Genomic DNA, 25455 nt, shown 5'->3' with positions numbered 1-25455 from the left:
TGTTAATTGTCTGAGAACTTTTACATTCTACTTGATAGTGGCATAAAAGCTGAAATCTACATGGCACAGAAGATAAATACAGTAATATACAGTCAAATGGCTGTCTATTCTTTCAAAAAATATTGTGTGACTGTGGCTCAGCACCATCAAAAAATGTTGTAGACATCCAACATGCACTATTGCCATTCTTGTTGGCAACTGAAGCTTCATTTTGACTTGAAAATTAGTTTGCACCACCTAATGGAGTCCTTGATAACTTCTGATGAATTTCTTCATCTTATCTACCAGCATTGATAACATCACGCATTGCCCTATTTTATACTGTGATAAACTTGTTGTACATTTCACAGATTCCTCTTGCTTCCCTAACACCTTTGTATTTGCCTTCTGTACTTGTTTCCATATTTCTCATAGCGCTTTTGCAAACTCACAGACCGACTCCTCATCTTTACCTTTATTTGTCTTTATTTTCTGACTATACACCACCTCACATGGTGACAAACTAATAATCTGTGTGTACTTTTGTATTATGCACTAATACAACATACCTAATATACATATCCCAATCACTATGATGTACATTCACATAATAACTTGACATGTTCCCAGTTGTTGAATGTACCTGCTCCATTCTACCATTGGCCTGTTGATAAAGAGGACTAGTTTTTAACTTCTTCGTATGCAACAACCAACAGCTCCTTTAAAGAGTCCAACACGGGAGGGGGGAAAGCTTTTCAGGGAGTGAGTTTTCGGCTAACAAGGTTATTGTCGGAAATAGACAGAGACACACACACACACACATCTCACACACATGACCACAATCTCTGGCTGCTGAGGCCAGACAGAATTATACTTGGATATGACTAAACTATCAACCTTTGCCAGTTAAATCAATTGAACCCATTAAGAACATCAATTTCAAACAATAAAACTAGCTGGGTGTTAACATCAGCTAGCAATATTAGAGCTTTATTAGGTGTGTATGGGCAGCTTTTGTTAATTCCACAAGATAATTTAAGAGACTGGAGACTGGAGAAGTGGGAGTCAAATCTCCATCATGCAGTCCACATTTAGGTTTTACATTATATCCCCAAATCACTGAAGTCAAATGGTAGGACAGTACTTTTGAATCGACTGTAGTCGATTTCCTTCCTCATCCTCATCAGACTTTACTGTTTCAACAATCATCATACTGAGACTGGACACTCCTGTTGAAATTTTGTTCCATGACTGCAAAATTAAATTTGGGGTTTGTAAATTCTGCCACAAGCAAAATACAAGGAATGTACTCATTTTTCTATTTAGCCAAACATGTTTTGGGACCTCTTCATACAATCTCAACTTATTTCTGTAAAAGTGTTATACACATTTCATGGTTTTTTCTTGTTTTAGGCCTAAAAATTATAACATGGTCTTTTTTCTCACCTGAAACTACATTAATTGTGAAAATAGATTTATACAGGTTGACTTGAATTTATGACTTTTGTGGATGGGCAGCATGTCATCTGCAAAGTAGATGAAAGAATTTGCTTAAAGAAGTGACTGAACATGTTTGAGCAAATACAAAAATATTATGTTTTGCAGAACTTGGAGTATAAAAACCCAAACTCTAATGTTGCTTTGTTTCTGTTAACCTCGCTGTCAGCAAGAAGCTAAACTGTAATCTTTGTGTCATCCAAGTGCATGAATTCATGACAGTAATCAAATTAAAATAGTATGTAGAAGTTTTGGGATTGATTTTTATAGTCTGAGAATTATAGTTGACCTTCAAATGTGGTGTGCGTACCTGAAATGATTGGAACTTAGTTTCACTATTGCAGTACTCTACACATACCTTATTTAATTTCCCCCGTTGTGAAACTGAGACTTTTTTCCTCAACTCCCACTGTAGATAATTTTTCATCTGTGTGAGTGATCTCTTTATCACAACAATAATGTGTTTCTCCTAAATGTTAGGACAGTTTGGACGAACTATCAATTTTTTGGCATCATTAAAAATAATTTTGAGGTGTTACTTAGTGAGTATATGAGATTCATATTTAATTACTGTACAAATGTTTCCATTCAATCATGTTGAACAAATGTTGGCCTTTTATTGACATTATTGTCAATTGGCTGGTTATTGCTAGTAGAAGACCAATTACTACAGGTCGGTTTACCAAGAACCATTTTCATTTCACAGAGAATCTGAAATCAAATACCAGTTACAAGAGCAGGGTCCTCATCAAAAATTAACACTTTACACTGGAAAGACATTGATGGAATCAAACTGGCTACCTCAGCAGAGAGTGCTCCTTTTTACACATATATAGAATGTCCTGTCAAATTACGTAACATGAATGCCACTCATAGATCAGGCATTTCATTATTGCATCAATAAGTTCCAGAAGCTTCGAGAAACAATAAATTCTAAATGATAAATAATTGAAGGAGGCAGGTTTCAAATTGATGACCTACACGCCATCAGCCAATGGCTATAATTGCTTCACCATGATGGATGATGCACAGCAGGTGTCAATATTCCTCCTGTTGTGTGGGCAGAAGAGCCAACACAGTGTTACTAGAGGAGGCCGAAATGCACGCGTTTTAGCTCATGCAGGCTGGCATGAGGAGGGAAGAACTATACTTACGTGAGGTCTGGAACATGACAAGGAATGAGAATTCAGAAAGCGGACGTAATTAGTTTCATACTTAACTTTAATCCACTAATGATGAACATCACTCTTGACGGTACATGTTTCACAATATCAATAGTAACTGAATATGGCGCCTTGCTAGGTCATAGCAAATGACGTAGCTGAAGGCCATGCTAAACTGTCGTCTCTGCAAATGAGAGCATCTGTAGTCAGTGAACAATCGCTAGCAAAGTCGGCTGTACAACTTGGGCGAGTGCTAGGGAGGCTCCTTAGACCTGCCGTGTGTCGGCACTCGGTCTGCAATCACTGAAAGTGGCGACACGCGGGTCCAACTATACTAACGGACCACGGCCGATTTAAAGGCTACCACCTAGCAAGTGTGGTGTCTGGCGGTGACACCACACCTCCTCCTCGCAAAACAGTGATCTGCTGTCCCAGATCTGTATTTACACACTGGTCCTGCAGCATCCACATCGTGGTACTTCCAACAAAGCTTTATGACTATTGGGCGGGTATTCTTGTCCCTTGCACTGAAAGTACTATCATCAATCTGCATCTCAGTTCTATGGTATGGCTTCATGCAACGGATATGGATGATGAATGTGTAATTTTCCCTCCTCTACATAGGTTAGAAAATTTAAAAAGGGAAATGGATAGGTTGAAGTTAGATATAGTGGGAATTAGTGAAGTTCAGTGGCAGGAGGAACAAGACTTTTGGTCAGGTGAATACAGGGTTATAAATACAAAATCAAATAGGGGTAATGCAGGAGTAGGTTTAATAATGAATAAAAAAATAGGAGTGTGGGTAAGCTCCTACAAACAGCATAGTGAACGAATTATTGTGGCCAAGATATAAACGAAGCCCATGCCTACTACAGTAGTACAAGTTTATGTGCCAACCAGCTCTGCAGATGATGAAGAAATTGATGAAATGTATGATGAGATAAAAGAAATTATTCAGTTAGTGAAGGGAGATGAAAATTTAATAGTCATGGGAGACTGCAATTCGAGAGTAGGAAAAGGGAGAGAAGGAACATAGTAGGTGAATATGGATTGGGGCTAAGAAATGAAAGAGGAATTCGTCTTGTAGAATTTTGCACAGAGCATAACTTAATCATAGCTAACACTTGGTTCAAGAATCATAAAAGAAGGTTGTATAATGGTAAGAAAGAGATTTAGGAACCAGGTTTTAAATTGTAAGACATTTCCAGGGGCAGATGTGGACTCTGACCACAATCTATTGGTTATGAACTGTAGATTAAAACTGAAGAAACTGCAAAAAGATGGGAATTTGAGGAGATGGGATCTGGATAAACTGACTAAACCAGAGGTTGTAGAGAGGTTCAGGGAGAGCATTAGGAAATGATTGACAAGAATGTGGGAAAGAAATACAGTAGAAGAAGAATGGGTAGCTCTGAGGGATGAAGTAGTGAAGGCAGCAGAGGATCAAGTAGGTAAAAAGACGAGGGTTAGTAGAAATCCTTGGGTAATATAAGTAATACTGAATTTAATTGATGAAAGGAGAAAATATAAAAATGCAGTAAATGAAGCAGGCAAAAAGGAATACAAAGGTCTCAAAAATGAGATCGACAGGAAGTGCAAAATGGCTAAGCAGGGATGGCTAGAGGACAAATGTAAGGGTATAGAGGTTTATCTCACTGGCGGTAAGATAGATACTGCCTACAGGAAAATTAGGGAAACCTTTGGAGAAAAAGAACCACTTGTATGAATATCAAGAGCTCAGATGGAAGCCCAGCAAAGAAGGGAAAGCAGATAGGTGGAAGGAGTATATAGAGGGTCTATACAAGGGCGATGTACTTGAGGACAATATTGTGGAAATAGGAAGAGGATGTAGATGAAGATGAAATGGGAGATACGATACTGCGTGAAGAGTTTGGCAGAGCACTGAAGGACTTGAGGCGAAACAAGGCCCCATGAGTAGACAACATTCCATTAGAACTAATGACAGCCTTGGGAGAGCCAGTCATGACAAAACTCTACCATCTGGTGAGCAAGATGTATGAGACAGGCTAAATACCCTCAGACGTCAAGAAGAATATAATAATTCCAATCGCAAAGAAAACAGGTGTTGACATCTACATCTATCTATATCCATACTCCGAAAGCCACCTGATGGTGTGTGGCGGAGGGTACCCTGAGTACCTCTATCAGTTTTCCCTTCTATTCCAGTCTCGTATTGTTTGTGGAAAGAAGGATTGTCGGTATGCTTCTGTGTGGGCTCTAATCTCTCTGATTTTATCCTCATGGTCTCTTCGCGAGATATACGTAGGAGGGAGCAATATACTGCTTGACTCTTCGGTGAAGGTATGTTCTCGAAACTTTGACAAAAGCCTGTACCGAGCTACTGAGCATCTCTCCTGCAGAGTCTTCCACTGGAGTTTATCTATCATCTCTGTAATGCTTTCGCGATTACTAAATGATCCTGTAACGAAGTGCGCTGCTCTCCGTTGGATCTTCTCTATCTCTATCTGGTACGTATCCCACACTGCTGAGCAGTATTCAAGCAGTGTACAAACAAGCATACTGTATGAAATTTTCACTCTGCAGCGGAGTGTGCACTGATATGAAACTTCCTGGCAGATTAAAACTGTGTGCCCGACCGAGACTGGAGCTCGGGACCTTTGCCTTTCGCGGGCAAGTGCTCTACCATCTGAGCTACCGAAGCACCACTCACGCCCGGTACTCACAGCTTTACTTCTGCCAGTATCTCATCTCCTACCTTACAAACTTTACAGAAGCTCTCCTGCGAACCTTGCAGAACTAGCACTCCTGAAAGAAAGGATATAGTGGAGACATGGCTTAGCCACAGCCTGGGGGATGTTTCCAGAATGAGATTTTCACTCTGCAGCGGAGTGTGGGATGATATGAAACTTCCTGGCAGATTAAAACTGTGTGCCCGACCGAGACTCGAACTCGGGACCTTTGCGTTTCGCGGGCAAGTGCTCTACCACCTGAGCTACCGAAGCACGACTCACGCCCAGTACTCACAGCTTTATTTCTGCCAGTATCACGTCTCCTACCTTCCAAACTTTACAGAAGCTCTCCTGCGAACCTTGCAGAAATAGCACTCCTGAAAGAAAGGATGTAGTGGAGACATGGCTTAGCCACAGCCTGGGGGATGTTTCCAGAATGAGATTTTCACTCTGCAGTGGAGTGTGCGCTGATATGAAACTTCCTGGCAGATTAAAACTGTGTGCCCGACCGAGACTCGAACTCTGTGGCTAAGCCATGTCTCCACTATATCCTTTCTTTCAGGAGTGCTAGTTCTGCAAGGTTTGCAGGAGAGCTTCTGTAAAGTTTGGAAGGTAGGAGATGAGATACTGGCAGAAGTAAAGCTGTGAGTACCGGGCGTGAGTCGTGCTTCGGTAGCTCAGATGGTAGAGCACTTGCCCGCGAAAGGCAAAGGTCCCGAGTTCGAGTCTCGGTCTGGCACAATGTTTTAATCTGCCAGGAAGTTTCAGTCATACTGTAACCTACTTCCTTTGTTTTTGGATTGCATTTCCTTATCCAATGAATCTCAGTCTGGCATCTGCTTTACCGACGATCAACTTTGTATGATCATTCCATTTTAAATCACTCCTAATGCACACTCCCAGATAATTTATGGAATTAACTGCTTCCAGTTGCTGACCTGCTATTTTGTAGCTAAATGATAAGGGATCTATCTTTCTATGTATTCGCAGCACATTACACTTGTCTACATTGAGATTCAGTTGCCATTTCCTGCACCATGCGTCAATTCGCTGCAGATCCTCCTGCATTTCAGTACAATTTTCCATTGTTACAACCTCTCGATGTACTACAGCATCATCTGCAAAAAGCCTCAGTGAACTTCTGATGTCATCCACAACATCATTTATGTATATTGTGAATAGCAACGGTCCTATGACACTCCCCTGTGGCACACCTGAAAACACTCTTACTTCGGAAGACTTCTCTCCATTGAGAATGAAATGTTGCATTCTGTTATCTAGGAACTCCTCAATCCAATCACAAAATTGGTCTGATAGTCCATATGCTCTTACTTTGTTCATTAAACGACTGTGGGGAACTGTATCGAACGCCTTGCGGAAGTCAAGAAACACGGCATCTACCTGTGAACCCGTGTCTATGGCCCTCTGAGTCTCATGAACGAATAGCATCAGCCGGGTTTCACACGACCATCTTTTTTGAAACACATGCTGATTCCTACAGAGTATATTTCTACTCTCCAGAAAAGTCTTTATACTCAAACATAATACGTGTTCCAAAATTCTACAACTGATCGTCATTAGAGATATAGGTCTATAATTCTGCACATCTGTTCAATGTCCCTTCTTGAAAACGGGGATTACCTGTGCTCTTTTCCAATCCTGTGGAACGCTATGCTCTTCTAGAGACCTACGGTACACCACTGCAAGAAGGAGGGGGGGGGGGGGGGGGCATGTTCCTTCGCGTACTCTGTGTAAAATCGAACTGGTATCCCATCAGGTCCAGCGGCCTTTCCTCTTTTGAGCGATTTTAATTGTTTCTCTATTCCTCTGTTGTTTGTTTCTATATCTACCATTTTGTCATCTGTGCGACAATCTAGAGAAGGAACTACAGTGCAGTCTTCCTCTGTGAAACAGCTTTGGAAAAAGACATTTAGTAGTTCGGCCTTTAGTCTGTCATCCTCTGTTTCAGTACCTTTTTGGTCACAGAGTTTCTGGACATTTTGTTTTGATCCACTTACTGCTTTGACATAAGACCAAAATTTCTTAGGATTATCTGCCAAGTCAGTACATAGAACTTCACTTTCGAATTCATTGAACACCCCTCGTATAGCCCTCCTCACACTACATTTTTCTTCGTGTAAGTTTTGTTTGTCTGCAAGGCTTTTGCTATGTTTATGTTTGCTGTGAAGTTCCCTTTGCTTCCGCAGCAGTTTCCTAACTTGGTTGTTGTACCACGGTGGCTCTTTTCCATCTCTTATGATCTTGCTTGGCACATACTCATCTAACGCATATTGTACGGTGGTTTTGAACTTTTTCCACTGATCCTCAACACTATCTGTACTCAAGACAAAACTTTTGTGTTGTGCCATCAGGTACTCTGTAATCTGCTTTTTGTCACTTTTGTTAAACAGAAAAATCTTCCTACCTTTTTTAATATTTCTATTTACGGCTGAAATCATCGATGCAGTAACTGCTTTATGATTGCTGATTCCCTGTTCTGTGTTAACTGTTTCAAATAGTTCGGGTCTGTTTGTCACCAGAAGACCTGATATGTTATCGCCACGAGTCAGTTCTCTGTTTAACTGCTCAAGGTAGTTTTCAGATAAAGCATTTAAAAAAATTTCACTGGATTCTTTGTCCCTGCCACTCGTTATGAACGTTTGAGTCTCCCGGTCTATATCCGGCAAATTATATCTCCACCCGGAACTATAACATGTTGGGGAAATCTACTGGACATATTTTCCAAATTATCCTTCAGGTGCTCAGCCACAACAGCTGCTGAGCCAGGGGGCCTATAGAGACATCCAATTACCATGTCTGAGCCTGCTTTAACCGTGAAAATTACCAAACTATCAGTTGAATAAGTCACAGCTGCAAAACACTAACACAGATTCTTTACAGACAAATGGAAATACTGGTAGAAGCTGACCTTGGGGAAGATCACTTTGGATTCCATACAAATGTTGGAACACGTGAGGCAATACTGACCTTACGACTTATCTTAGAAGAAAGATTAAGGAAAGGCAAACCTACGTTTCTAGCATTTGTAGACTTAGAGAAAGCTTTTGACAATGTTAAATGGAATATTCTCTTTCAAATTATAAAGGTGGCAGGGGTAAAATACAGGGAGTGAAAGGCTATTTACAATTTGTACAGAAACCAGATGGCAGTTATAAGAGTCGAGGGGCATGAAAGGGAAGCAGTGTTTGGGAAGGGAGTGAGACAGGGTTGTAGCCTCTCCCCAATGTTATTCAATCTGTATATTGAGCAAGCAGTAAAGGAAACAAAAGAAAAATTTGGATTAGGTATTAAAATACATGGAGAAGAAATAAAAACTTTGAGGTTCACTGATGACATTGTAATTCTGTCAGAGACAGCAAAGGACTTGGAAGAGTAGTTGAACGGAATGGACAGTGTCTTGAAAGGAGGGTAGAAGAAGAACATTAACAAAAGCTAAACGATGATAATGGAATGTAGTCGAATTAAGTCGGGTGATGCTGAGGGAATTAGATTAGGAAATGAGACACTTAAAGTAGTAAAGGAGTTTTGCTATTTGGAGAGTAAAATAACTGATGATGATGGTCGAAGTAGAGAGGATATAAAATGTAGACTGGCAATGGCAAGGAAAGCGTTTCTGAAGAAGAGAAATTTGTTAACATCGAGTATAGATTTAAGTGTCAGGAAGTCATTTATGAAAGTATTTGTATGGGGTGTAGCCATGTATGGAAATGAAACATGGACGATAAATAGTTTAGACAAGAAGAGTTTAGAAGCTTTCGAAATGTGGTGCTACAGAAGAATGCTGAAGATTAGATGGGTAGATCACATAACTAATGAGGAGGTATTGAATAGAATTGGGGAGAAGAGTAGTTTGTGGCACAACTTGACTAGAAGAAGGGGCCGGTTGGTAGGACATGTTTTGAGGCATCAAGGGATCACAAATTTAGCATTGGAGGGCAGCGTGGAGGGTAAAAATAGTAGAGGGAGACCAAGAGATGAATACACTAAGCAGATTCAGAAGGATGTAGATTGCAGTAAGTACTGGGAGATGAAGAAGCTTGCACAGGATAGAGTAGCATGGAGAGCTGCATCAAACCAGTCTCAGGACTGAAGACCACAACAATAACAACAACACTTAGGATAATTGTTCTTAATTTCATAGATGAAGTCTGAAAAGTGACGTAGAATTTGACAGCATTTTTCTTATAGCTCAATCTTCTGCACAGGTGTAAGTTCATTCCAGGTTGCTTGAGCTATACCTGACAGGTCAGTGTTTGAAGTTATAAAGCCCATGGTCTTTAACCTGGGCATTCTGTTCCATGTGTGTGCTGGTTATGTCACTTCCTCAGTTCTGGTGATGAGCTGTTTGATGGAACAATCCTGAGAATTGTTTAGACAAATTTCAGTCTTATAACTAGTCATTGCTTAATTCTTCCCATGATATTTGGACTGTGCATCTGCTAGCTTACTTCAGGTGAACCACCGAAGACTTATGTAGACTTTCTCCATCCCACAATATATAGCATGCTGCGAATGGTTCATGCATGTGCCTAAATCAAGTTGACAGGACTACACTTTGTGACAGCAGTGCTCTCACTAGTGGAGCCAAGAACTCAGCATTCCTCAGCATCACTGCTCACCGTAGTTGTTGGTGTACTCTGTCATATATGAGCAGATCAGATCTTGTAGATAATAGGGTTCCATACACTGTCCAACTGGTAGCCACTACCATAGTTCATCAGCTTTACCGCCAACTGTATTTCCACAAATACCGTAATACTATCTGAAAAAGATGTTGATGTGGTCAGAAACATAGTTCTTTCAGATCCCATTGAATATCCAGTGGAAATACAGTGTTCAGCTATAGTGGACTCACTTGGTTGCAAAAGCGAGTACAACATTGATATTCAATGCAGTGTTCTTTCACAGTGCATATGGTCTCTCCTATGTAAGCCATACCACACTGACAAGGTTATCTTTCACTGATCCCAGAAGGTCTGCAATCTTAGTTGGACAGAAAATCACTTTCAATTGAGATTGACAGACAATTCTTGATATTTTAAATGATAAGTTCCCACAAAAGAAAGAAAAGCTAAAGATTTTGCCAGTGCGTTCTCCTTTTTATCCATTTCCTAATTCTTGGTTTTAAATAACAGTGCCCTGTTAATCAGCTGTGTGAACTATCCATTTTTTCTGACCCCATCTTTAGGTGGGTAAGCTCTTCAGGCAAACTATCTTGATCTGCGACAGGGTGAGCTCTGTGTATTGAGTATTTTAAGCATGCTCATAATTTGCAACAGGTGATGACAACTTGATGCTTTCGAATACAAGTAAATATGAGAGGGTTTATGATACACAGGTTATCAGGGCAGTCATTTAAAACCAAGAATCAGAAAATGAATAAAGAGGAGAACATGCTAACAAAATGTTTGGCTTTTCTTCCTTTTGAGGGCAATATTTCATTTAAAATAGCAAGAATCCTCTGTAAATTTCAGGCGAAAGTGATTTTCCGCCCACCATCTAAGACTGCAGACCTTTTGAAGTCAGTGGAAGATGACCTGCTATAGCAGAAGGCCGGAATTTACAAACTACCTTGTGTGTGCTACGGCTTAAATGAAACAGGCTACATGCACTGTTAAAGAATGCTGCACTGAACATCAAACTGCTCTCGCCTTTTGCAACCAAGCAAGTATTTCCAATGGACATTCAATGGAGTATGACAGAACTATGATTCTGATCACAGCAACATCTTTTTGGGGCTCCATTGTTAAAGAATCCATGGAAATACACTTAGTGGAAAAGCTGATGGGTCATGATAGCGGCTACCAGTTGGACAATGCATGGAACTCCATCATCTCCATGATTTGTTCTGATCAAAGATGAGAGTGTGTGCCAACAGCTACAGCAAGCAGTAATACAAAGGACAGCAGAACAATGGAACACTTGCAGTGTGCCATATATTGCAGACAAGCCTTCATCCGTGTTCGGTGGCTCAGCTGTAGGTGGCTGGCAGGTGCCCAGTCAAAATATTGTGGGATGAATTAAACAATGACTGGCTACAAGCTCAAAATTTGTTTGAACATTCAATTCACTGGTAAAATTTAAAATTCATGTCCTAAGCATTGTTGGGTCGAAGTAAAACAAAAGTCTTCATTGTTGTTGCAGTGGTACAGCCTATGGAGCAGGAGAAATGATGTCAAAGTTGCTGTCTCTTGCTTGGCTGTGTTGTGTACAAACTTCGTGACAGGAAATTTCATACCCCATTCTCTCCGAACATGAATGGAGCAGGAAGAATGATTGTTGAGTGCCTTCCTGGAATTGGGCTTGAACTTCATGTACATCTATATCTACATCTACATCTATACTTTGCAAACCACCATGAGATACATGCCAGAGGCTACATCTCACTGTACCAGTTGTTTGGGTTTCTTCCTGTTCCATTCACGTTCGAAATGCAGGAAGAATGATTGTTCGAATGCCTCTGTGCGTGCTGTAATTATTCTATTGTATCCTCATGAACCACATATGTGCGCAATACATAGGGGACTGTAGTATATTAATAGAGTCATCACTTAAAGCTGATTCTTGAAACTTTGTTAATAAACTTTCTTGGGATAGTTTGCATCTATCTTCAAGAGTCATCCAGTTCAGTTCCTTTAGTAGCTCTGTGACACGCCCCCACAGTAGTCCTGTTTGCAACAGGTAGCACACACTGGTCACATAAGTGATTTGTAAGCAGTATCCTTTGTAAACTGATTCCACTTCTCCAGTAGTCTACCAATAAACCAAAGTCTACCACATGCTTTACCCACAATTGAGGCTTATGATCATTCCACTTCATATCCCCACAAAGTGTAACTCCCAGATATTTGTATGAGTTGGCCAATTCTAACTCTGACTCACTGATGTTTTTATAGCCATAGGATAATTCGAATTTTTTTGTGAAGTGCGCAATTTTACAGTTCTGAACGTTTAAAGAAAGTTGCCAGTGTTGGCACCACTTTGAAATATCAGGATCTGACTGAATATTTAAGCAACATATTTCAGATAGTACTTCATTATAGATAACTTCATAACCATCAAAAAAGTCTCAGGTTACTATTAATATTGTCTGCAAGGTCATTAGTATACAGAATTAACAGCAAGGTCCCAAAACACTTCCCTCTAGCACACCTGATATTAATTCTCCATCTGACGATGACTCTCCATCCAAGATAACGTGGTGTGTCCTCCCTACCAAAAAGTCCTCAGTCCAGTCACAAATTTCACTTGATATCCATTATGCTTGTACTTTTGGCAGTAAGTGTAGGTGTGGTACTGAGTCAAGTTATTTATTATTTATTTTATAATTCCTTTAACTCCTTATGTGGAACATAGGGCTGCAACAAAGGATTGCCATCTTGCTCTGTCTTCTGCTGGTATTTTCACTTCTTCCCATCCTATTCCTTGCTGTTGACTTTCTGCTTCAACTGATCATCTCCACATCATTTTGGGCCTGCCTCATCTCCATCTTCGCTGTGGGATCCAATAAAGTGCTTCCTCCACAATATGTTCATTTGGTCTCCTGAGTGTATGTTCTAACCATCTTCACTTCTTGCTTCTTACTTGCAGCTCAGTTGGCTTCCGGCTGGTTCTTCCCCAGTGTTTTTTGTTAAGAGATGACATTTGGCCACTGTTCCTCAGACATCTGTTGTTAAATGTCTGCAGCTTATGGATTAGCTGCTTTGTCACTATCCATGTTTTACATTCATGTAGAAGCACAGATTTTACCTTACTTTCCAATATCCACAATTTGGTCCTCAATGTTATTTCCTTTGATCTCCAGTTAGAGCGGAAAGTTTTACAACTTGGCTTTGGCTTTGTTGATGCAGCTGTTCATGTCCTCTGTTGTACCACCATGTGGTGTAATCATGCTTCCAGGATAGCGAAACTTATCCACCCTTTTGATTACCTAGCTCCTAAGCTTAAGATTAGCAGTGTTATCATTTGCTCACATATCTTTTGTTTTTTGGGCATTAATTTTCAAACCGACTTTCTTCACTGCAGATTTCAGATCTTCAAGTTTCTCTTTCATATCATTGAGGCTGTGGGAAATAAATCAGAGGTCATCTGTAAAATCCAGGTCTTCTAGATGAGTTCCATTGCTCTATTTTATCCCTCTCACTTTATCCATTGGTTGTACCATTACATGATTCATAACTATGTTAAATAGTATCAGTGAGAGCATGTAGCCTTGCTTAACTCCTGTTTTCACTGCTATTGGATCTGAAAGCAGACCTTTATGTTGAACTTGGCATGTGCAGTTTTCATACATGCACTTGACAAGAGAAATTATTTTCTTGGGAATTCCAAAAGTTTGCAGTCAGCTCCATATTTTTGCCGTAATTATATTGTCAAAGGCCTTTTCAAAGACTACAAACAGCATGTAAAGCAGCAATTGGTATTCATATGAATGCTCAGCTATTATTCTCAAGGTGTTTATCTGGTCAATGCAAGAGCGACCTTCCGTGAATCCTGCTTATTCTCTTCTTTGTTTCTTGTGTACATTTGATTTTATCCTATTTAGGATTATTCACAAGAGGATCTTGCTTGGATTGACTGCAGGGTGATACCTCTCCAGTTATCACAATCTGACAGGCTCCTTTCTTGAAGAGTTTGATGAGCAAGCCTCTGTTCCAATTGTTCAGTACCTTTTCATTCATCCATATGGCTGTCAGGAGTGGATGTAAAATTTCTGCTGTTATAGAGGGATGTACTTTAAGTAACTCTACACTGATATTGTCCAGGCCCGATGTTTTTCCATTTTTTATTTGTTGGACTGCTTTAGCGATTTCTTCTTTGGATGGCAGTTTTACATTAATTTACATGTCTTGTGGGAGTCCTACCTCATCCACGTTCAGTTGAGTTACATATTCATCTGTAGTCTCACAGTTCAGAACATTTTCAAAATGTTGTTTTCATCTCTGCACTGGTCTTCTCGATTTGTGAGTAGTTTTCCTTGCTTGTCCTTGGTTGGCATATCACCGTCAAATTTCATATTTGACAGTTTCTGTGTGATGTTATAGTGTCCTTTTATCTCCTCTGTTAGCCATCACCTCTGCCTGAGATGCAAAATTATTGATGAAGGTTCTCTTATCTTTTCTGAAGCTTCTGTTCACCATCCTATGTAATATGCAGAGCTCCTTTTGGATTTCTTCCTTTACTTCCCTTGCCTGTGCACAACTTAGCCAGAGTTTTGCCTCCCTCCTCTGCTGTATTGCATCCTAAGTATAGTCAGAGATCCAGTCTTGTCTGCCATGGTCCTTTGTACCAAGAATTTCTTCAGCAGTCTGTGCATAGATTGTTTTCGCTGCATCCCATTGACTCTCAATGCCATTCTCTTTGATTCCTCTGCTAAGCACTTCAAAATGATTTCTCAGTTGGATTGAGAGCTTCTCTCGCACTTTTGTATCGTACAGCTTTCCAAAATTGAAAACTTAGTCCTCTTCTGCCGATGCTGTCTCTTGTGTTCAGCTATTTTTGAAGAGACTGTTGCTAGCATAATGTGGTGGTCACTACCAACATCTGCTCCTCTTTTATTCCTCACATCTAGGAGTGATCTTCGCCTTATCCTGCTGATCTAGTTCTCAGTTCCGTCATCTGATGAAACCCAGAGCACTTTGTGTTACCATTTATGGGGATAAGTGGAACTTCCAATGATCATGTTACAACATGCTACACAAGTGTATGAGACGTCTCCTTTGTCATTTTGGGTGCCCAACCCATGTTGCCTGATAATCTTCTCTGTCCCGTAGTTGTCATTCCCAATTTTTGCATTGAAGTCACCCATCAGCAGAAGAATATCTCTTTTTCGAGCCAAATGCTTTTTGGAAATCAAGACATACTGCATTCAGCTGACTGCCTTGATCTAAAGCTTTCAGAATGTCATGTGAGATGATCACTGTTTTCAGACTCTATGCTGGTTGGCATGTAGGAGGTCATTCTGTTCAATACACCTAATTGTGTTTGAACTCCAAATATCTTCTAAGATTCTACAACAAATCAATGTCAAGGCTATCGGACAGTAGTTCTGTGGATCACTTCTACAACCTATCTTGTAGATGGGTGCGATCAGCGCTTTTTTCCAAGTACTGTGCGCAGTTTTTTGTTTGAGGCATCTGTGATAGGTTATAGTCAGAAGAAGGGTTAACTCAGCCATAAATTCAGAACAGAATTTGACAGGGATCCCATCAACCTCTGGAGCTTTCTTCAGTTTTAATGATTTCAGCAGTTTTTCACACCACTAACACTAATACTTATTTCATTCATCATTTCAGTGGCATGGGGGTTAAATTGGGGCAGTTCTTGTGTGCTTTCCTTTGTAAAGGAACAAAGGAAAATGGAGTTAAGTGTTTCAGCTTTTGCTTTGCTACCCTCAACTTCAGTTCCTGTCTCATTCGCTAGGAACTTTAGTACCACTAACAGCCTTTACATACAATCAGAATTTCTTTGGGTTTTGTGAAATATCATTTGATAATATTCTGCTACAGTAGTCATTGATGGCATCATGTGTTGCTCTCTTGACAGCCAAACATGTTTCATTCACCATCTCTATCTACAGCCTCATGCTTTGCTTTAAACTCATTATGCAATAATCTTTCTTTCTATAAAAGTTTGTTTACAATGACTGTGTACCATACATGTTCCCTCCCATTATGAACTGTTACAGTGGGTACATCTCTATCCAGTTTTGGGTCTCTATTGTTTTAAACTTGAGCTATAGATCCTCTGTGTGCTCTTGCCCTATGCTGTAAGTTTCAAGTTCCTCATTGAGATGACACTACTGATTTTTAATCTAGTTTACAGAACATACACATCTTTCTGCTTGTTTTAATTGTCCTTTGTATTTTCGTAATCAATGTTGCCACAACATCAATGTTGCCACAACCACTTCATGATCACTAATACAAGTTTGGATGTGGACATCCACAAAGAAATCAGGTCTGTTTGTTGCCATTAGATCCAGTATATTTCTGCTGTGAATGGGATTCCTAACTATCTGCTTTAGGTAGTTTTCAGAGAAGGCATTTAGTAATGGTTCGCAGGATGTCTTATCACTCCCACCACAAACAAAACTGTAATTTTCCCTGTTAATTGTTGGATGATTAAAATCTCCGCCGATGATTACAGTGTAATTGGGGAACTTATGTACAGATGAACCGAAGTTTTCAGATACATCAGGAGATGAATAAGGCTGGCAATAGAAGGATCCAATTATAATTTTATGCCCAACCCTGGTACTGAGTGTTGTGCAAACAACCTCACATGCAGCATTAATTTCTGTCATGGTGGATTTGAATTTCTTGTCTACTGTGACAAAAACACCAACTGCATTTCTCAGTTGCCAATCTCTATGACATACACTTGAATTTACCCCAAAAATCTCACAGTTATCAATTTCAGGTTTCAACCAGCTTTCCATACCTAGTATTAAATGACCTTCACTGCTTTTCGTGAGCACTTCAAACTGTGGCACTTTGTTATGAATACTTTGGCGGTTCACTATTAAGATTTTAATACTTTCACCAGTGTGAGGCATTTATTTGATCTTACACTGATACATCTGGGTTTCCTACAGCAGTTGTTATCTGGATTGTGTGGAGAACCACCTAACCTAAAAAACCCTTGTGTGCACCCTACACACAGTCAGCCACTTAAGTACCAGCCTCTCATGTGTAGTACACACCTTACCGATTTAGGAGGAACCTGCAGTTCTCAACCCTATGGCACAGGTCCAAGAAGTTGCAGCCTAGCTTGTCACAGATCCTCCAAAATCTCTGCTTCAGTCCTTCTGCCCGACTCATAACCAAAGAGTCACATTCAGTTTTGGGGACAATGCTGCAAATTGTGAGCTTCATTGAAACGCCATGCTCAAGGCTGGTCTTCTCAACCTTCTCTTCCAGTCACTGTAATGAAGTGACCCATGTATGACTTCAGAGGTCAATGACAGGCATCATTTGTTCCAGCGTGCACCACAATCTGCAGTTGGTTGCACACTGTCCCCTCAGTGACTGCTGGAATAGCCTCTTCAACATGATGAATGAGGTGCCATGCATACACACTGAGTGCACCTGGTGTTCTTTGCTGTCCCTTGCTGCCATTTTCCTTAGGGGTGCCATCATTTGCCATAAGTTCAAACTCCCAATGATTAATAGACCACTACCCTCCTGCATTTGCCTCCTCTTGGCACTGGACAAAACAGGTTTCCCCAAGGCTCAGCTTGAGTTTCATGAAAGACAGCACCTGAAATTTGTTGGTTGGGGGGATTGGTACAACACCCTAAATCCTCCTTGGTCCCTGTCCATCTGTAAAAGATGCCTCGGTCTGTCATTGACATGCCACTCGTCACAGTCGAGTGGACGAGTAATGACAGATCTTGCACTTTCAGCAGAGGAGACAGGATCCACAGGTGAGTATGGTACTTGAGGTACCTCTGGTACCAGTAGCGCAGGTGCATGACTCTCAGGAGCTCTTCCAACACACTCATTTGCAACAGCTGCCAATTGTTTGACAGTAGTCAGAGAAATTTCCACCTGCTTATGAACATCAACCAACTCATCCTGTGTTGGAGAACGGCATTCACAGTGGAGTTGCATTTTGGCTGGTGAAATGAATTGCAAGGCAGTGAACAAATAATGCTAAATTGAGCTGACGAATTATCTTTTAATCTGTTGAGTTAAAAAGTAGATAGTTGTCTGTAAGAATTGAAGCAGAAACACAAAACGAGATTTCTATTGAGGCAACACAAAAACCTGTGGTAAAAATTACTAGTTTCCTAAAATGTTTGTGAGGTTAATTGTAGTTGTTACCAAATTCAAAAACAGAGTTAATCTGTGATAAATGCAGATAATACATAGAGCTACCACCTTTAATGGAAGACTAGATTTACACAATATGTTAATTAAAATATCTGCTACAGTAACTAAATCACAGATGCCAATTTACTACAAATTGCTCATAGATTATGCAGAGGACAATGGTAGCTTCAGAAAATTCTCAAAAATACACATTTATTTGCATCAATATACAATGAAATTCAGGGGTGATATTTTGTTTGGTAGGACTAAGAAATATTAAAAGCTGATTTGGTGCGAAATAAGGTACGTGTACAAAACACTCGTACGAGTAACTTATAAAAATATAATTTTGCAGCATCCAAAAAATTTTCAAAAGTAACCTATTTCTCATTTAATTGTACAATGATATTAGAGAAAGATTGTTTTGATCAAGGATAGGCCTACTGTTCTCAAAAATTTTGAAAGAGCACAATTAAGCTTTAGCCTGTAATTGATGATAACAGCATGGGTTTATCACAGCACTCGTGAAAGTTCAAAATATCACAGTACAAATGGGTACTGATATAATCAATGAAAGATTATGCAGAAGCGACTTGAACAGTAAACTATGCAGATCTAGAACTTCAAATCAACACACGAATCTTGTGCAGGTGGTGTCCCACAAAGGAAAGGTCTTAAGTCAGCTTTTATATATATATATAAAAATGTGCATATTGTCCGGATTTTTCACTTAACTCTTTCTGTGCACACGGGTGTGCTGAAGAAGAACTTCTGTATCCGTACTCTGAAAACCACTTCGAAGTGTATGCCAGAAGGTACATCTCCATTATACCAGTTATTAGAGTGTTGTCCTGTTTCATATGGGTGTGGAACATGGGAAGAATGATTGTTTAAATGCCTCTGTGGGTGCCATAATTAATCTAACCTTGCCATCACAATCCTTATGAAAGTGGTACATAAGGGCTGGCGTAATACATAAGGATTATACTATACTTTCAGAGTGATTATTTAAAACCGGTTCTAGAAACTATGTAACTAACTTTATTGGGACAGTTTATCTCTGTCTTCAAGAGTGTGTCATGTAAAATTCTTCAACATCTCTGTGAACTCTTTCAGGATGAAATAAACGTGTGATCATTTGTGCTTCCCTTATCTGTATACATTCAATATCCTGTTATTCCTACTTGGTATCAGTCCAACTTACGTGAGCAATATTCTAGGACAGAGCACACTAGTGATTTGTAAGCAATCTCCTTTGTAGGCTGATTGCATTTACTCCATATTCTGCCAATAAATCAAAGTCTACCATCCACTTTACCCAAGACTAAGACCATGTGATCATTCCATTTCATATTCTTAAATGCTGCATCTGAGTGAGTTGATGGATTTCAGTTGTGATTCATTGATATTATAATATATTATAATCCAAGCATACTACATTTTTGTTTTTTGTTTTGTGAAGTGCATATATTACATTTCTGAGCATTTAAAGCAAGTTGCTAATCTTTGCAGCACTTTAAAACCTTATCAAGATCTGACTGAATATTTTTGTAGCTTCTTTCAGACAGCATTTCTTTATAAAAAGTGCATTATGTGCAAAAAGTCTGAGGTTACTATTAATATATCCCTTAACCATTAGCATGAGTATGCAGATCTGTTTCTGCATTCTTGTGAAAAAGTGTCAGTATTGGTAAAACTGTCAGCACCTCTGCAAGAACACAGGAAATCTTTCTTGTTCTGTTGCTTCAAGAAAATGTGCTGTCTCCCAGCAACAGTTATTGTAGGGGTCTTGTTTTGTAATGGAAATCTTTAATGAAGTGCTTGTAGTAGGAATACATTTCCAGAAAGCCTCTCACAACACAAATGTACTGAGAAGTCAGAAAATCTGTTATGGTTCCTAGTTTCTTTCTGGATCTTGATGGACTCCATTTCTGTTTAGCAGTTGCTCCAGAATTTGCATATTCATTGTGGGAAAATACTTGACTTGCTGCAGACAAATAGTATCATCAATTCATCCTAGTGGTTAAAAATTCAATTGGATAATTTCTCTCTCTTTTCAGTAGTCAATGTTTAAATGCTGTGTATCATCTTTCTTCTCCCCAAGGACCCAAGGGGCCAACTGAGGAACTTTCTGACGTCTGAATGATTATTATTTGTAGCATTTTCTCAATTTCCTTCTGAATTATGCACTTTTCATTGGGATACACACTGTACAAATTCTGGCTCGTGAGAAGATGACTCCCATATTGGTATGGTACACACATTGGGTCAGCTGGTCTGCATTGCTTCCACTCTATCTGTGAATGCTCCCATAAATTGACTCGGAGTAGCTAACACTAACTAATATTCCCGGTCAAGCTGGGACCTATTGCTGACTAGACAGTAGATTCTTCCAGTGTGTATTAGTTGGTAATGCTAGTATAGCATGTTTCTTCCTCAATGGGACTGAACTGAATAGTCAGGCCTGGTGCTCAGTTGTGAAGTGTGTATCTGGAAACCAAAGGGACCACAAGATACAACCCCATTTTAATTACAGAAATTTGTCAATCTGTGTTTAACCTAACTTTCATCTCTCAGTTATGTGATGATTCACCAGGAATGACTTGCGGTCCCCTTTGCCTGATAGAATTACTGGGACAGCCTAAGGACACACAGGTCATTGAAGTAACATCCAATGGAAAGAAGCCAGGCTGTTGAGCCTGATAAAATTAATTATGTTACTGAACCGAACTGAACTTACCTATCCTTGCCACACCCCTTAGGCGTGTGTTGCTTCCATTCATGGCAGTAGCTGATTAAGAACTTTTCATGTCCATCTGTGATGGCTGTTATTGTTGTTGGCATGGATATTTCTTTTGAGAGGGTGAGTCCCTTCTGACATGTGACCAGAGCTTCAAAAGTAAATGGTGCATCCAAACTGTTGACTAGAATTTGCCTCCTTGATGACTCTGAAAAATGTGTGTCTTCAGTGGTGGGCACTAGCCCAGAGCAGTCATTTTTGTGTGAACTTGTAGAACAGCTTTGTCATTGTAGAGATCCAATCACCCACAGTCTATTTCTGATTGTGCTGCCTACAAGAAGCCTCACCAATGATTACACTCTGGAATAATGACAGATTTGAAGTCTGTGTTCTATCAAATTTGATAGATATTCTCACAGCACAGGTTTCTGTTGGTTGAACTTATCTTCCATTTCCATTCTTCAGAACAATGGCCTTTGAATCTGGGAACATATTTTCCTTCAGCCAGTGACAATAGGCATTCAGTACAGCACACAATGACTCCTCAGAATTGACTCATGTGTGGACAAGCTGGTAGTCGACAGTGACTGTGATATGATTTCCCAACATTTGAACAACAGTCGTCCATTGAATATTTACACCTGTGGCAGCCTCACCCCCATAGGTGGTCATCTCATATGACTTTTTTTTCTGATTTTGAGGGATGGGTGAGCAATTGGATCTTCTGTATGGTGATGGGGAAAGATTGTGTCATGTTGAAGGATGACCTTGATCAGGGCGTAGTTTGCCTGGTCCAGCAGGTTGGCTGCAGTTATCTGCAGGTCCTGGCTCACATAGACCTGTCCTACCGCATGACATCTTGTAGTATAATAGTTGTTGAATACTCTTCCTTCTTTACAGTAGTTTATGTCTCGCCCTGTGTGTCCACAACAGAAATGCCGTGTTTTCTCCTCCAGCCTCCAAATATCTTTCTCAATGGCATTGTATTAGCGAGGGAGCTGGTAGTATCTGTGTCACTGAGAGTGTTGGATGTTGTCTGACAAATCCCGCATAAATCCATGGATTTTGTTTCCCTTCTTCAGTGTGGACCTAATTTGTAGAGGTCATTGCCAGTGATCTCTATTCTTTAATTAGTGATGTCACAACTTACTTTTACATTCGACATTGCTACTTCGAGATTGGACATCAGCAGATGTCATAAATCCTAACCTCTTTTCTCATAGTGTTTTCCTAATCAGCAATGCAAAGATCTGGTGGTTTACCAGGACTACCATTTATACACCATTCGGAAGTCTGTTAAACATGTTTTTGTGTACTCTTTTCTGGTCAATTGTCTCACTTTGCAGGCACGACTTGAAGTCCTCTGGTGTGGTGACGCCCTTTAAGAGAAATGCTTGATAGACATCTTCTGCCCTGCCCTTCATTATGTGTAAAACTTTGTAAACCTCTGTCTTATTTTGGTTTACTGTGTGACACAGTACCAACACACTTTGTATGTACAACTGAGTCATCTTTCCCAAGTGTTGGGCTCCTGTTCTTCAATTTTTCTTTAGCTGTGTGTGTGTGTGTGTGTGTGTGTGTGTGTGTGTGTGTGCTGCTCATTGTTGTGAAAAGTTTTCTTGATCTCCATGTGAAATTTGTTGCAGCTCTTTAGGTATTCCTCATTGCTCTGAATCTACTATTGGACTACTGTCTCAGTGAAACTGGGTATAGAGGGAGCTGAAATATTGCCTCAACGAAGAGTGCTCCAGTTTATCTGTACAAAGAACATGCTAGCAAATTACAGCACCCCATAAATGAGCCAGTCACAGCTTTTTCCAGAAGCTATAAATTTTAAATGATAAAGAATTGAAGGCGGCAGATTTAACAGGTGACATACAAGTCACCAGACATCTTCTGTAGCCATCAGTCTCCAATAGATGATACACAGCATGTAGCAATATTTAACTGCTCTTCAGTACACTTCAGTATATCTGAGACAAAGAGCTAAATCGGTATTGTGTCCAAGTGTGATGAAGTGCTGTTGATAATATATATTGATATTTTGCTACTTTTTGACAGATTGTGATTGGATAAAGATATTTGTAAATTGTAGTAATCAGATTAAAGTTTCTGTAGTTGATAGTATGTCAGTGTTTGTGCATATTTAAGTTGAGGAAAAATACACATCAAAGAAAAATTCTATTCCTTTGTACCTGACAGGATAGGTGTTCATAAATATATAATGAAATTTCTGTCTTTTTCTTTAGGATAGAGAAATTTTTGCCATCGAGTTTAATTCAGGATAATTACTTTAAGAAACCAGATTGTACAAAGGCAGCTCGATTGGACTTTAGCATGAGGACATTTGAACATCTCAAGGTAATTATTTGTGCTTGCAATTTTAATAATTATCTGTAAGTACCATCATTATGTATCATTGTGTAAAAAAAAGCTTTATTAAATATTTATGCTTTCATATTGAATATTATTGTTACTCTTGTGGCTGAAACGTTGCTTTCTGTTTGTCTCGTGCTAGCTAATTAGACATACATTGAAACACACATAACTGCACATTCGCTCAGTAGAATAATATTCTGATATATAAAACACATGTGTGCGCGTGCACACACACACACACACACACACACACACACACACACACACACACACACACAGTGCAAGTTTTTGTGTACTGTATACAGAAGTTCAAAGTACATGCAAAAAAATAATGAAAGGAACTTGAAAGCCATATAGCAATTGTGTAAATGTAGGCTACACTATTGATAAAAAGCTCTCAGTTTTCCAACTTGGTGGCAGTGTTAAAATACAGTAACCTTTTCAAGAGTGACGTACTTGTCAATATTAAATATACATTTTTCAGACAAACTAATATTTATGGAACAAGTCAGAAAAACATAAAACCAACTTATTTGTATGTCAGAGGATCACATTATAAAGCTTCCTTGGGGCTTCTACATCCAAACAAAGAATGTTGGTCACCAAAAACACACAGTCTGTGGTGAAAGAAAGGAAAGAGGATTGTAACTTTGCAAATACCCTGCTTTGTCCAGGCTTGCCTTGCAGAGGTGCCTGGTGAATGTCATTGAGAAAAGACGGGATACTTCATGTGTAGATCTGTTGCATGTTGTCACCATGAAGTCTGCCCATTCTGATATCCAGCTGCAGCTGCCTATTCCAGCAGAAGTCAGTTTCCAATTAATTATCTGTACTATCTGCAGGCAAATGATTCCATACACACTGAAACGCCTTTCTCTCTCTCTCTCTCTCTCTCTCTCTCTCTCTCTCTCTCTGTGTGTGTGTGTGTGTGTGTGTGTGTGTGTGTGTGTGTGTGTGTGTAATAAAAACTATCAGTGATAGTTTTAGATCAAGAGCGCTCTCTTTTTTTATCAGAAAACAGATTTGGATTTCCATTCCGGAGGACATCAGCTTGAATTTCCATATCGCCATACAGGTTTAGGTTTTCCATGATTTCCCTAAATTGCTTAAGAGAAGGTTCTGGTCAAGAGGCACAAAATATGTGTGAAGTTTAGAATTTTTTTCGTACAAGAATTGTTTTTCTTAAAGAAGAACTGCAGCCCTTGTCAAATTGTCAAAGTATTTGTCTCACAACATGGCCTGGTTTGCGTGAAGCGTTCTACAGGCTTGTGACTATTTCTGAAAGTGGGCGACAATCATGATAGGGTTCTGAAAAAAATTGAAAAAAAGGCAACTATTTGCAAAATGTGTCAAATTGTTGGCATGTTTTTCTAAATTCAATAAACTTTAAAATTCAAATAAAAAATATCTCTTTCTAATACCCTCTAAATTTAATTATCTTTCATGTAAACAAAAATTCAAATGAATAGGTTAGTCCTAGAATAGAAGTCAGCTGTCATAGTGTAGACACAACTATTTCTTGGTAGACTTAATTTATTTTTTGAATATGGAACTAGCATTCAGTAAGAACAGGGTTAACATGGAGGCGAATGACATGTTGGCAAAAATACTTGTTCAAAACCCGTGGTAGGCAGAAAACATCTTCCAAGATTGTCCTAAATGCTTTCTCCGAAAATTATTTCGAGCAGTTAGTCCACGAACCCACGAGAATTGTAAATGGTTGCGAAAACACACTTGACCTCTTAAGCACAAACAATCCAGAGCTGATAGAGAGCATCATGACTGATACAGGGATTAGTGATCACAAGGTCGTTGTAGCTAGGTTCAATACCGTTTCTTCCAAATCCATCAGAAACAAACGCAAAATAATTTTATTTAAAAAAGCGGATAAAGTGTCACTAGAAGCCTTCCTAAAAGACAATCTCCATTCCTTCTGATCTGACTATGCAAATGTAGACGAGATGTGGCTCAAATTCAAAGATATAGTAGCAACAGCAATTGAGAGATTCATACCTCATAAATTGGTAAGAGATGGAACGGATCCCCCGTGGTACACAAAACAGGTCCGAACGCTGTTGCAGAGGCAATGGAAAAAGCATACAAAGTTCAGAAGAACACGAAATCCTGAAGATTGGCTAAAATTTACAGAC

General features: G+C 39.6%; 1 protein-coding gene across 3 annotated transcripts in view; it reads left to right on the top strand.

Moving 5' to 3' along the window:
- The window catches only part of LOC126354575 (tetratricopeptide repeat protein 17), a 303403-nt gene that overhangs the window by 28148 nt on the left and 249800 nt on the right, over positions 1–25455 (top strand). For all 3 annotated transcript variants that reach the window (XR_007565351.1, XM_050004319.1, XM_050004320.1), the window contains exon 3: positions 23176–23287. Coding sequence is in view for 2 of the 3 variants with exons in the window: in XM_050004319.1 (XP_049860276.1) it covers positions 23176–23287 (112 nt within the window). In the remaining variant the exon portion in view is untranslated. The remainder of the gene's footprint in view (positions 1–23175; positions 23288–25455) is intronic.

This window comes from Schistocerca gregaria, chromosome 3, assembly GCF_023897955.1.
Source record: "Schistocerca gregaria isolate iqSchGreg1 chromosome 3, iqSchGreg1.2, whole genome shotgun sequence".
Lineage (NCBI taxonomy): Eukaryota > Metazoa > Arthropoda > Insecta > Orthoptera > Acrididae > Schistocerca > Schistocerca gregaria.
The sequence above is the reverse complement of the archived record's forward strand: the minus strand, read 5'-3'. Positions and strand labels throughout refer to the sequence as shown.